Source organism: Gopherus evgoodei, chromosome 1 (genome assembly GCF_007399415.2).
Source record: "Gopherus evgoodei ecotype Sinaloan lineage chromosome 1, rGopEvg1_v1.p, whole genome shotgun sequence".
Lineage (NCBI taxonomy): Eukaryota > Metazoa > Chordata > Testudines > Testudinidae > Gopherus > Gopherus evgoodei.
Window position 1 is genome coordinate 303,446,982 of NC_044322.1, and position 13,905 is coordinate 303,460,886.

General features: G+C 47.2%; 1 protein-coding gene across 1 annotated transcript in view; it reads right to left on the reverse strand.

Moving 5' to 3' along the window:
- Positions 1-13,060, reverse strand: part of RASSF3 (Ras association domain family member 3) — a 72,668-nt gene extending 59,608 nt beyond the window's left edge. The window contains exon 1 of the mRNA XM_030548833.1: positions 12,774-13,060. Coding sequence (XP_030404693.1) covers positions 12,774-12,881 — 108 coding nt within the window. The 5' untranslated portion in view covers positions 12,882-13,060. The remainder of the gene's footprint in view (positions 1-12,773) is intronic.
- Positions 13,061-13,905: the final 845 nt, after the last annotated feature.

Sequence of the window (13,905 nt, forward strand, 5' to 3'; positions counted from 1 at the left end):
TGGATGAACTGCTATTGCTTTTACTCCAGCAGACTGTTTATATGCATAGGTTTCAGAGTGGTAGCCGTGTTAGTCTGTATCAGCAAAAACAAAGAGTCTTTGTGGCACCTGTTAGTCTCTAAGGTGCCACAAGGGTGCCTCGTTGTTTACATGCAGGCACCCAGATTCCTCTCCTGCACACTATGTGAGGTATGCTACAAAAAGCACATGACCATTTAACTTATCCAAATACAAGGCTGTACAGGACACTTGCTCTTCAAAACTGCTGCATTTTGTCGACCTTACAGAAAAGCAATTCTCAGTTCTTCACGGGGGAAAAAATGCACAGGATGTCTCTTGTCCCAAAGCAACTAAAACCTACCATATGGTAGGAAATTTGTGTGCTCATCTATGTGTGTGTGCGCCTCTTGACAACGCTGAAATAACTGCAACAGTAACAGAAAAGTGCTTTGCTGAATTTAGGCCTGAGTGAAGTACATGCTTAACTTGAAGCATGTGCTTATAGTTCCTTTCAAGTCAATAGGACTTAAGCAAGGGCTTAAGCTCTTTGCTGAACTGGAGCCGTACAGAGAAAAATTACAGCTACATGGATATTGCTTTGCAAATGCTCTTATTTCAAATTTGCTACACAAATTCTACCATTTTTACCCTCAAATAGAAACTGAGCATATAAAATGAGGGACAAATTCTGGCCTTACTTACATCCTGTGCAACCCCACTGATGTCATTCCAGAGTTACTTTGCTATGAATAAAAGCAGAATTTAGTCCAGATTCTTGGATGTATGGCAAGGGGATTTGTCCACCGCAATTATATCTTTATGACACTTAAATTGCTTAGATTGGCTCCTAAGGATACTGCTACAAGTCTATGCTGCATTACCGATCTATTGCCTCACCTCAAATCCTCTTCTAACATGTTTACCCAGAACTGTTAATCCACACCAGCGTTAATGGTTTTTGCAAATTGTGACAAGATATTTTTCCAAGTAGTATCCGTTTCAACTTTCCTTTTCTCATACATGTATATACAGCATTGTGTGCATCTCTGTGTGTCTCTGCATCTGTGTGTCTTAAACTCCAGCCATCAGTGAGTTTTTGAATCTCTTCCTACCTCTGGCTGCCCTGAAACTGTTTATACAGAGAGGTGTATAGCAGAAAAGAAGATTAGCAGGACAGGATTCCCCTCTTTCCCCATTAAGACAGTTATTAGAGGTTACTATTTACCTTTGTTTTCACTAATTGAGGTGTTCCTGGCCTACTCATTCTGTCTATAGTAGGTGCACTAAGAGGGACACATCCAACACTCCTACTGATTGGCTGGACACTGAGGGCTTGTCTACATCAGAAAGTTGCAGCGCTGGTGAGGGAGTTACAGCGCTGCAACTTTGAGAGTGTCCACATCTGCAGGGCATCACCAGCGCTGCAACTCCCTGTTTGCAGCGCTGGCCGTACTCCCGTTTTGTCTCGGGTGTAGAGGATCCAGCGCTGGTGATCCAGCGCTGGTAATGCAATGTAGACACTCACCAGCGCTTTTCTTGACCTCCGTGGAAGGAGGAAGCCTCTGGTAATCAAGCTGGTTTCCTTTCCCGGTTTGCTCTCTCGGTCCCGGAGCCAGCCAGCAAACCGCGGGGAAGGAGACCTGCTTGCTCGGGGTTCCGGGACCGAGAGAGCAAACCGGGAACGCCGCGGTTTGCTCTCTCGGTCCCGGAGCCAGCCAGCAAACCGCGGGGAAGGAGACCTGCTTGCTCGGGGTTCCGGGACCGAGAGAGCAAACCGGGAACGCCGCGGTTTGCTCTCTCGGTCCCGGAGCCAGCCAGCAAACCGCGGGGAAGGAGACCTGCTTGCTCGGGGTTCCGGGACCGAGAGAGCAAACCGGGAAAGGAAACCAGCTTCGCCGCGGTTTGCTCTCTCGGTCCCGGAACCCCGAGCAAGCAGGTCTCCTTCCCCGCGGTTTGCTGGCTGGCTCCGGGACCGAGAGAGCAAACCGCGGCGTTCCCGGTTTGCTCTCTCGGTCCCGGAACCCCGAGCAAGCAGGTCTCCTTCCCCGCGGTTTGCTGGCTGGCTCCGGGACCGAGAGAGCAAACCGCGGCGTTCCCGGTTTGCTCTCTCGGTCCCGGAACCCCAAGCAAGCAGGTCTCCTTCCCTGCGGTTTGCTGGCTGGCTCCGGGACCGAGAGAGCAAACCGCGGCGAAGCTGGTTTCCTTTCCCGGTTTGCTCTCTCGGTCCCGGAACCCCCCTTGAAGCCGCCCAACAGCGCTGCAGTGTGGCCACATCTAACACCACTTGCAGCGCTGGTTGCTGTAAGTGTGGCCACTCTGCAGCGCTGGCCCTATACAGCTGTACTAATACAGCTGTAACAACCAGCGCTGCAAAATTTTAGATGTAGACATGGCCTGAGTCTTGTAGACTAGAAAACAAGGCCCAGAGGACAATTCTGAACTTCAACCATATGTTACCACCAGGCAAATTACAGTGGAACACTGAAATCTATATGTCTAACCATACAGATATACTGTACACTTCTGACAACTTATGAACTCTTCAGCACAATAAGTCGTTACTGTATTTGAACATTTAGATATGTTAAACCAAAGGTTTTCTGTAACTGAACAAGACATGTCAGTGCATGGTTGGTGTACATGACTATCACCAGCCTGAAATTTCTAACAAATCCTATAGCACATGAGTTGGGCTCTGCATGGGTTTGCTCAAACAGATCAGATTTCAGGAGATGGGCCTACGTGTACTGATATGGTAGAAGGAAAACAAAGTAAAAGGATAACATTTTAGTCACCCCGCTTGCATGCCATCCTTTCTCCATGCCCTGTTCTATCTACAATATCACTGCATGGAAGTATGCCATGACACCTTTAATTTGATTTGCTGAGTGTAACAGCACAGGTTAGATGTTCCAATAACTCAAACCACCTTAGGGACATTACATTAATCACCTACCAGGAAGCAAAATATTTAAGACACAAGTTTGGAACTCTACCTCAATTCTGAAATTCAGGTATTGACATTAGATAAACCCCAAAAATACAACCCCGTGAATATCAAACCCCAACTGTGATCACTCTCACTTTATAGTAAGCCACTTGCAATAATTATGCTATGCACAAAAAAAGGACACCTAAATGTACATGTTAAGACATTTTGATTGAAAAGTACTCTGCGGGCTTCTGAGATTGTTACAAAAGCATGGGTGGGTAATGATTTAATGCTAAAGCACATCAACCTTGCTCTAAAGCAAGCAACGTGCACCTAAACTCCATACCAGTCTGCCCAATGACAGAAACAAAAAAAAGAAACAAACATGAACCTCAAAAAGGTTTGCTCCATTAGTGATGTTGGCAGACAGTGTCACTATATATGTAAAAAAGCTCTCTCAAATCTTTCAGCATCTCCTTTCCCAGCATTGGTATGGAAAGAAAGTAAGTGGTTGGAGTGCATTGCCTCCTGTTGGATAAAACAAGAGCAGTATGGACAGCAACTGATTTTTATCTAGAGTTTTATACTATGTTCATCACTATAGGGTAAAAGGTCTCTCTTGACTTTCAATTTTTTTAGCTGTAAGAAAGAATGTTTATAGCATAATATCCCCTGATTGCCAAAGGAATTACAAAGAGAATAAGCCACATTACTGGATATTTTTAGTTTTACTTTTAATAAACTTCATAACTGCTTGTCAAACAAGTCTAACCTTTCTGGGTAAAAAGAAAATCTAAAAACAGAATCCTCATTTGTTCTAATAATCAGGGGAGATGTTTTCTCCAGTGAATGTTACTGAGCAGAAACTCCATAGGATTCTGTAGAAAGGGTCACAACGGCCAACTGTGTGAAACTCAGCCTAATTGTGGACATTAAGGTATAAAGCCAGCATCAGATTCATAATGTAGACAGTGCAGAGGACAAAACCACAACTTGACTCTTGGGAAGGGCAAGAGAGGTCATGGAGGCCCTGTACCTGTAAGAGGAAAAAGAAGGAAAAGAATGGAGAAGTGGGACAAGGAAGACTAAGCCAAGACGTAGGGAATGAGGATTTGAGGGGGGGAGAGAGAGGAATATCTGAGACTGACAGAAAGAAATGGATATCACCTACGTATACGCTTCACAAGGACCTATGAAGTGGATGAAAAGTGCAATGAGAAAACCTTTAAAAGTCAAGCAAGTTGTAACCAAATATGGCTGTCTGCATGAGTATGGAGAAAGCCTTAAACAATAGCTCGGAGATATGAACTGTCCGAGGCATTTCAATGGAGTGCTAAATTATATTCCAGTGAGGATACTTTAAACTCCAACACTGTTAACTATTTCACCAGCTGTCATAAACAGATAGCTAAGGGTTAATGTCTCTTTCACCTGAAACACCTGACCAGAGAACCAATCAGGAAACCGGATTTTTTTTCAACTTTGGGTGGAGGGAATTGTGTGTCTGAGTCTTTTGTCTGTCTGCCTGCTGTCTCTGAGCTTTGGAGAAGTAGCTCTGTTTTCTAATCTTCTGTTTCTAAGTGTAAGGACAAAGAGATCAGATAGTAAGTTATATGGTTTCTTTTCTTTGGTATTTGCATGAATATAAGTGCTGGAGTGCTTTGATTTGTATTCTTTTTGAATAAGGCTGTTTATTCAATATTCTTTTAAGCAATTGACCCTGTGTTGTATCATCTTAATACAGAGAGAACATTTGTATTTTTTCTTTCTTTTTTATATAAAGCTTTCTTTTAAGACCTGTTGGAGTTTTTCTTTACTTCAGGGAAATTGAGTCTGTACTCACCAGGGAATTGGTGGGAGGAAGAAATCAGGGGAGGTCTGTGTGTGTTGAATTGGCTAGCCTGATTTTGCATTCCCTCTGGGGAATAGGAAAGTCCTTTTTGTTCCCAGGACTGGGGAACGGAGAGGGGGAATCACTCTGTGTAGTTTCACAGAGCTTGTGTCTGTGTATCTCTCCAGGAGCACCTGGAGGGGGGAAGGGAAACAGGATTATTTCCCTTTGTTGTGAGACTCAAGGGATTTGGGTCTTGGGGTCCCCAGGGAAGGTTTTTCAGGGGGACCAGAGTGCCCCAAAACACTCTAATTTTTTGGGTGGTGGCAGCAAGTACCAGGTCCAAGCTGGTAACTAAGCTTGGAGGCTTTCATGCTAACCCCCATATTTTGGACGCTAAGGTCCAAATCTGGGAATAAGGTTATAGAAACCATATAACTTACTATCTGATCTCTTTGTCCTTACACTTAGAAACAGAAGATTAGAAAACAGAGCTACTTCTCCAAAGCTCAGAGACAGCAGGCAGACAGACAAAAGACTCAGACACACAATTCCCTCCACCCAAAGTTGAAAAAAAATCCGGTTTCCTGATTGGTTCTCTGGTCAGGTGTTTCAGGTGAAAGAGACATTAACCCTTAGCTATCTGTTTATGACACAAGCTATCAAAGTCTGTCAGAACAGCAAGGAAGTATAATGAAGATCTACATCGGCATTACCCAAAATGGAGGAATGCAAGGACTAGCTGGGGAAGGAGAAGGCACAGAACAGAGGTTCTCAAAGTTTTGTACTGGTGACCCCTTTCACATAGCAAGCCTCTGAGTGCAACCTCCCCTTATAAATTAAAAACACTTTTTTATATATTTAACACCATTATAAATGCTGGAGGCAAACCAGGGTTTGGGGTGGAGACTGACAGCTTGAGAGCCCCCCTGTAATAACCCCGTGACCCCCTGAGGGGTCCCAACCCCCAGTTCGAGAACCCCTGGCATAGAAGATGTATAAAGGAAGATCTGTAGGCCTCTCACAACATGAAGGTTGGCAGACATGATTGTGTTTTCCTGAAGAAGGAGCTCAACTTTCATAAGTTTGAGAAACATTGCACAGGGAATGGAAAAGCCACACAGACTAGATCAGATAAAGCTATAAGACCCGATATTGCAGAGACTTACACACCGGAATAACTTCACATACTAATAATCTCAATCTCTGGACCCAACTTGCTACAGTTCTTCCCATTTCATCTAGAAAACATATAACAATGATACAAGAAGCTACAGTAGTCCAGGCCCTCCTGGATATTTATGTAGTCTAGTCTCCCCACAGTTCCTCCTGTCTCTGTATTACTGATACCACAGAAGATAAGAGAAAGCACAGAAAAAAGTAATATCCCCTTCCATGGGCCACAATGTGGCACAAAGCAAGATGCATTTTGAGCACCCTACCATAACCATGAAAACATTCTCTTCCCAGCTTAATTTCCCTTTTGATAAGATGACTGATGTAATTTGAAATATATATATAATTAGTTTGACCATTAAATACTTTAATTTACTTAGAAATCTTGTTTAAGCTACTGTGTTGTTTGCTTAACAACCCCTTGGAAGCTTAGTAGTGATTTCATTTTACTTTATATCAAAACTTTGTGTTCTTCCAGCATGCAGTTTTATAAGCGATAGGCTGATGGAATTTGGAAAAGTTATTTATTCTAGAAGAAAAGCATTAAAGCTTTTGATTTGGGAAGGAAAAAAGCCATACAGGCGAATAATGATACGGACATGGCATCCAAGTTGGGATTTACCACCTCCAAGAGTGCCCCTTTAACTACACCATGTCATATAGGTACGACCATTAATTGCAATCTGTACTACATGAAATGGAACATGGTTCTTATTTATAGAGTACCAACAGCATGATAAGGCACCTGACAGACTGCTATGAAGACAAGATCCCTGCCCTGAAGAGAGTGCACTCAAACTCAGCAACAGCAATGTGATACAACAAATAGTGTTTCATCTCATATTATTTTAATTTCAATACTTCTATTTAGGTTTTTTTTAAGGTGGGAAAAGGAAAAAAAAAAAAAGGAGACATAATAACCTGTTACCTTGGTTTTAAAAAACTCCACTGAAGACATTACATTTTATAAAGCTGTAAAGAGAGGCCATTATGAGATTTTTAAATTTCTAACCCAGAAGTGGTTTCATTTAATTTCTCTTGTTATGCAACTTAATTCCTGTTGTTACGGTGGGCAGACCATTGGCTCCAGGACAAAAACTCAATAGTCCACTAATTATACAGATTAACTGATCTTTGCTTCCAATTCCTTTCTCCCTGCCCCCTTAAACATGACTTAAAGATCCAGTGTGAGTGCTGATTTCTTTAGACAGATAAAAGAAGCCTGCAAGCCAGTACGTCTCTATCTGCATGCAAAGCTGTAAGCTAAAAGTTTTCACTTGTTCTTTTGGGTGGGTGTGTATGGAGAGGTGTGGAGGTGTAAAACAAAATTAAGATGGAGTACTTAAATTGGTTATATTTAAATATGAGTACCATTGGTTAGTCTTAGACTGGGGGAAAAAAAACACTTCAAAATTACAGTGTGCGCATTTGAAAAGAGACACTGGAACAGAAACTGCCCTCTAGCTATCAGGGGATTTACCATGCATTTTTGACTAAGCCTCAAACCCAAACCAAAGTAACATCCTCATATATACACAAAGAGTCTTATTATGACAGCTTCCCTTCCGAGGAAAAGAATCTTTCAGTAGTCACATGACCACTGAAATCTATGTTCGGTTAAAAAAAAAAGGAGCACCAATGCAACTGATAATAAGCATAAGCTTTGTGACTAGAAATATTTAGCTGAGTATTTCTGAGACTGCAGAGTCACTGATGTAGCTGAATTCTGAATTCTGCCCAATATCAAAGTCTCACTGTTTGTACTCTGTGACAACATGTTGTTGCACTACAAAGAGCTTTTAATGTTAGACACAGGCCATGTCTACATCTAAAATTTTGCAGCGCTGGTTGTTACAGCTGTATTAGTACAGCTGTATAGGGCCAGCGCTGCAGAGTGGCCACACTTACAGCAACCAGCGCTGCAAGTGGTGTTAGATGTGGCCACACTGCAGCGCTGTTGGGCGGCTTCAAGGGGGGTTCCGGGAACGCGAGAGCAAACCGGGGAAGGAGACCAGCTTCGCCGCGGTTTGCTCTCGCGTTCCCGGAGCCACCCTGCAAACCGCAGGGAAGGAGACCTGCTTGCTCGGGGTTCCGGGAACGAGAGAGCAAGCCGGGGAAGGAGACCAGCTTCACCGCGGTTTGCTCTCTCGTTCCCGGAACCCCGAGCAAGCAGGTCTCCTTCCCTGCGGTTTGCAGGGTGGCTCCGGGAACGCGAGAGCAAACCGCGGCGAAGCTGGTCTCCTTTCCCGGTTTGCACTCTCGTTCCCCGAACCGCCGAGCAAGCGGTTCTCCTTCCCTGCGGTTTGCAGGGTGGCTCCGGAAACGAGAGAGCAAACCGGGAAAGGAGACCAGCTTCGCCGCGGTTTGCTCTCGCGTTCCCGGAGCCACCCTGCAAACCGCAGGGAAGGAGACCTGCTTGCTCGGGGTTCCGGGAACGAGAGAGCAAACCGCGGTGAAGCTGGTCTCCTTCCCCGGCTTGCTCTCTCGTTCCCGGAACCCCGAGCAAGCGGTTCTCCTTCCCTGCGGTTTGCAGGGTGGCTCCGGGAACGAGAGAGCAAACCGGGAAAGGAGACCAGCTTCGCCGCGGTTTGCTCTCGCGTTCCCGGAGCCACCCTGCAAACCGCAGGGAAGGAGACCTGCTTGCTCGGGGTTCCAGGAACGAGAGAGCAAACCGGGAAAGGAGACCAGCTTGATTACCAGAGGCTTCCTCGTTCCACGGAGGTCAAGAAAAGCGCTGGTAAGTGTCTACATTGGATTACCAGCGCTGGATCACCAGCGCTGGATCCTCTACACCCCAGACAAAACGGGAGTACGGCCAGCGCTGCAAACAGGGAGTTGCAGCGCTGGTGGTGCCCTGCAGATGTGTACACCTTCAAAGTTGCAGCGCTGTAACTCCCTCACCAGCGCTGCAACTTTCTGATGTAGACAAGCCCACAAGGGCAAACGCTGTCTAGCCTTACTCACGTGAATAGTCTTCAACGGGAAGACTCATATAAGCCAAGTTTTGAAGGGGCATAGCTTGCAGGCACAGAGCCTAGAACTGCTAACAACATAGGAGAGGAAGATCAACAGTGGCAAGAAGGAGTAGTAAGAAAGTGAAAAGGAATACAAACTAAAGGCAAGTCTACCCTACAAAATTAAGTTGACCTAAGTTGCATCAACATACAGCCACTGCAGTAATTAAATCACTTTTGCATGTCCACACTCTGCTTGTATCGACGGTGCATGTCCACACTAGGAGTGCCTCCACTGATTTAACTGTCAGCATGGGGCATTGTGGGATGGCTTTGGAAAAGCTGCAACAGTTGATATAAGCAACGCAGTATCTACATTCACACTGCATTGACTTAACTACATCGACCTAAGTGCTATGCCTCTCGTGGAGCTAGAGTTATTAAGTTGCTGTAATGGGTGAATTACATTGGTGGGAGCTACATTTTGGCATAGACACCTACAGAGTTAGGTCGATGTAAACTGCCTTATGTCAACCCAACCCTGTAGTGTAGACCAGGCTTAAAAGGGAACATTTAAAAAGAAATGGATGGAAGCAGAGCTACCACTAAGAAAAGATACACAATGAAACAATGGCTCATCAGTTTCCAAAGACAAGAACAACCATCTCTAGAAAAGCCAACTCAGGCTTCCGGAAGCAGAAAGACTAATGAGGGAGGGCTGAATCCTCTGATTAAAGAGGATCAAAAAAAGAGGAACAAAGTTTACTATAGAATGTTTGACCTCTATTTTGCATCTTCTTGACATTTTTTAATTGAATCCTGGTACTGGTAGAGGTGAGTTGCTGCTGCTTCGTTTTCAAACCTCCAAACTTTCAGTATTTTGAACTCATAAGACTAGGGTACATCTAGTTAATGAAATATCTATTTGATAACACCCGAGTACTGACCATTTAACAGAGTTTAAAAAAAATCTTGTATTACTAAAGAAGACACTTTACATTTCTCAGATCCTCGCTCCCCGTCAAAAGGCTGAAATGGTCCTTATCTCAATTCAACTCATGTCTGCTGGGCTCAAAATAAAAGTACAGAGCCACACTACAACTAAAAGGAAAGCGGGAAACGGAAAGCTGAGAGCATGAATACCAGGAAAACATGATTTTTAATCTCAACATCTAGGCTCCATAACTTTGTTTTCACACTGAAGAATTTTGAGTTTATCTAAGTTTTTATAAGATTGTCATTAGCCTGGTATCTGGTTGCCTGCCACAAAATGTAAAACACAAAAGTATCCAAAAAAAATTAAACTCCCAATTAAAATATTTATTAAATTAAATTAATTATCAATCTAGTGTCAGTGTGCTCACTCTCGGTAGCACTCTTGCTTCTAAGCCAGACCAGAGAACTCAAATCCCAATTTTAACAACATATCCAGTGTTATATTTGTTGAGCACTATTAGGGGCTGCCACACTATTAAAACTGGTGTCTTTTCTCTACACGTATTGTATATTAAAGATTCCAAGACATTTCCCCAAATGGAGTAAGGATCTAGCCAACATTCTCTTTCTCAGTAAGCATTATTTCATATCCAGACTGTGGCCATGTCTACATCTAAAATTTTGCAGCGCTGGTTGTTACAGCTGTATTAGTACAGCTGTATAGGGCCAGCGCTGCAGAGTGGCCACACTTACAGCAACCAGCGCTGCAAGTGGTGTTAGATGTGGCCACACTGCAGCGCTGTTGGGCGGCTTCAAGGGGGGTTCCGGGACGAGAGAGCAAACCGGGAAAGGAAACCAGCTTCGCCGCGGTTTGCTCTCTCGGTCCCGGAGCCAGCCAGCAAACCGCAGGGAAGGAGACCTGTTTGCTCGGGGTTCCGGGACCGAGAGAGCAAACCGGGAACGCCGCGGTTTGCTCTCTCGGTCCCGGAGCCAGCCAGCAAACCGCAGGGAAGGAGACCTGCTTGCTCGGGGTTCCGGGACCGAGAGAGCAAACCGGGAACGCCGCGGTTTGCTCTCTCGGTCCCGGAGCCAGCCAGCAAACCGCAGGGAAGGAGACCTGCTTGCTCGGGGTTCCGGGACCGAGAGAGCAAACCGGGAACGCCGCGGTTTGCTCTCTCGGTCCCGGAGCCAGCCAGCAAACCGCAGGGAAGGAGACCTGCTTGCTCGGGGTTCCGGGACCGAGAGAGCAAACCGGGAACGCCGCGGTTTGCTCTCTCGGTCCCGGAGCCAGCCAGCAAACCGCAGGGAAGGAGACCTGCTTGCTCGGGGTTCCGGGACCGAGAGAGCAAACCGCGGCGAAGCTGGTTTCCTTTCCCGGTTTGCTCTCTCGGTCCCGGAACCCCGAGCAAGCAGGTCTCCTTCCCTGCGGTTTGCTGGCTGGCTCCGGGACCGAGAGAGCAAACCGCGGCGTTCCCGGTTTGCTCTCTCGGTCCCGGAACCCCGAGCAAGCAGGTCTCCTTCCCTGCGGTTTGCTGGGTGGCTCCGGGACCGAGAGAGCAAACCGGGAAAGGAAACCAGCTTGATTACCAGAGGCTTCCTCCTTCCACGGAGGTCAAGAAAAGCGCTGGTAACTGTCTACATTGGATTACCAGCGCTGGATCACCAGCGCTGGATCCTCTACACCCGAGACAAAACGGGAGTACGGCCAGCGCTGCAAACAGGGAGTTGCAGCGCTGGTGGTGCCCTGCAGATGTGGACACCTCCTAAGTTGCAGCGCTGTAACTCCCTCACCAGCGCTGCAACTTTCTGATGTAGACAAGCCCTTAGTGAATTACTGCTGAGTACTTAATGATGCCACGTTGCTAACCCAGCATCAGTATCTGAAGTGTCTGTAAGGCACTTTGGGACATCTAAAGCATTGAAGTCAGTAAACAAAATCTATTTTTATTTCATTTCAATTCAATACACAGAAGGAAAATCTGCCATACTGCCATGCCTCCAGCGCTAACACTAAAGAAAACAAGTTGTCAAGTCACACCTTAGTCTAACAGATCAGATTAAAAAGAGAACTGCAACACATTTAATAAATTAACCGTTTAGTGACCCGGTCACTAAACACAATGCGCATGCTGTTTTAAATTACTGATTATGGCTTATCTGTAACAGAATATTTAAAAATCTTTATTTCAGTATTGTATATCCACCTTAATCCAGAGGGGTAGAGGGTTTACTGGGAGGGAAAGGGTTGGGTTTGGAAGGATGCAGAGGAGGTGTCAGTGTTACCTCGGAAGATGAGGATGCCTCACTACCATCTAAGGCAGAATAAGGAGACAGAAGCTCCTGATTTCGGTGCCTGGAATATGTTACCCAATCTTGTCGGCTACCAGGGAATCATGGAGCTGGGTTAACGCCTATTCAGGTTTTGTGGCTGTTCCACGGCATCCATGCAACAGTTACTAACACGGCAGAACCGAGCAGCGGAGTCGGACTCGGACACGGAGCATGGCCCTGACCAGGGCGATCCGGATCAAGCTATGCATGCACTAAACCAGCCTTATACGGAGGAGCTTATTCCATAGATCCCCTAAAGAGCATTTTCTAAATAGGGGCGAGAGGGTGGCCCAGTAAGGACCAAGGGCAAATATTCCCTGTCCCTAAAGTGGGAAGGAGCTTCGCTGGGGTGAAAAAACATCGGCAACTTCTGCTGCTGCCTCACAGCCGGGCCCGGGACACGTGGAGGCCTGAAATTAGGCAGCCGAGGGCGGGGGGGGAGGGTGGATCAGCGCCTGGTAAGCGGCTACCCGGCGTGGGGAGGCAGCCTAGAGCCGGACGAGCCAGGGCACAGCCCGAGGATCTGGTCCCGACTCGGGCCAGCCGGCAGCACACGGCCCGCGCGCCGGGGGGAGAGGCCGGGGCTGCCCCGGCCCGGGGACGTAGCACTCACTTGCAGCTCGGGCCTGGCTTTGGCCGGGGGCCTCCCGAAGAAGGAGGTGCGGGCGGTGAAGAACTCCTCGGACTCCTCCTCCTCCAGGCTGCTGTAGCCGCTGCTCATGCTGCTACTCCAGGGCAGCGTCAGCGGCCGCCGCTGCTGTTGCAGGGGCCCGCAGGCGGAGACCCCCTTCCCTGCCGCCGCATGGGGGCTCGCTGCTCTCCCTCCCAAGGCCTCCGGGACGCGGGAGCAACAGCTGATGCGCCTGCAGCAGCCGGCTCCCGCCTGCTCAGCCTCCCTGCAGCACAAGTTCACAGGGGGCGGCGCAACCCAAAGGGGAGCTCCGGCTACAGCACCGCCCTCGCCCCGCCTCCTCCCCCGGCAGCAGAGACTGGCCTGACGGCCGGCAACGCCCCCGCCTCGCAGGAGGGAGCGGGTGGTGCAATACAAAGAGCCCGGAAGCCCCCGGCGCCTCCCCCTGCTCACCTTGGGCTGGGATGGACTTTAGTCCCCGAACAGCAGGTGAGCTGGACGGAGGCACCGTCTCCTGCAGAGCCAGCGCTGTGCAACTAGCTCCACATCCAGCGCTGGCCAAACCTTTGTTATGGACGCCTAGGGTGAGAGTGGGATCGGTAATGGGGAAGGAAGAAGACAGAGCAGTGGGAGGGCCAGTTTGATGGCTCAAAACCCCCCATCTTCAGTGCGTTGATTACTTACGTTGTGCCAATAAGCTGCCAGCCAGGCACTTTAGCAGGAAGAGCAAAGACAGAGACCCTGCCCTTCTCTAAGAGCTGCTCTGCTCTCAAACTAGCACCCAAGCAACAAAAACCATTTTAACCCACCACTTGTTATTTCAGGCGCAGTCTGGGTGTACACATACTCTTCTTTGGAAATACATGTGGCTTTTGTTTTTCTGTCTCTCTAACCAACAGGGTTACAACAAAACTGCAAACCCAAAGCCTATGACTGCCAGATGCTGGGGGACTGGATGATGGGGTGGATCACTCCATAATTGCCCTGTTCTGTTTATTCCCTTTGAAGCATCTGGCATTGGCCATTGTCTAATGACAGGATACTGGGCTAGATGGGCCATTGGTCTGCCCCAGTATGGCCGTTCTTATGTAGTTTGTCAGTTTTACTTCAATTT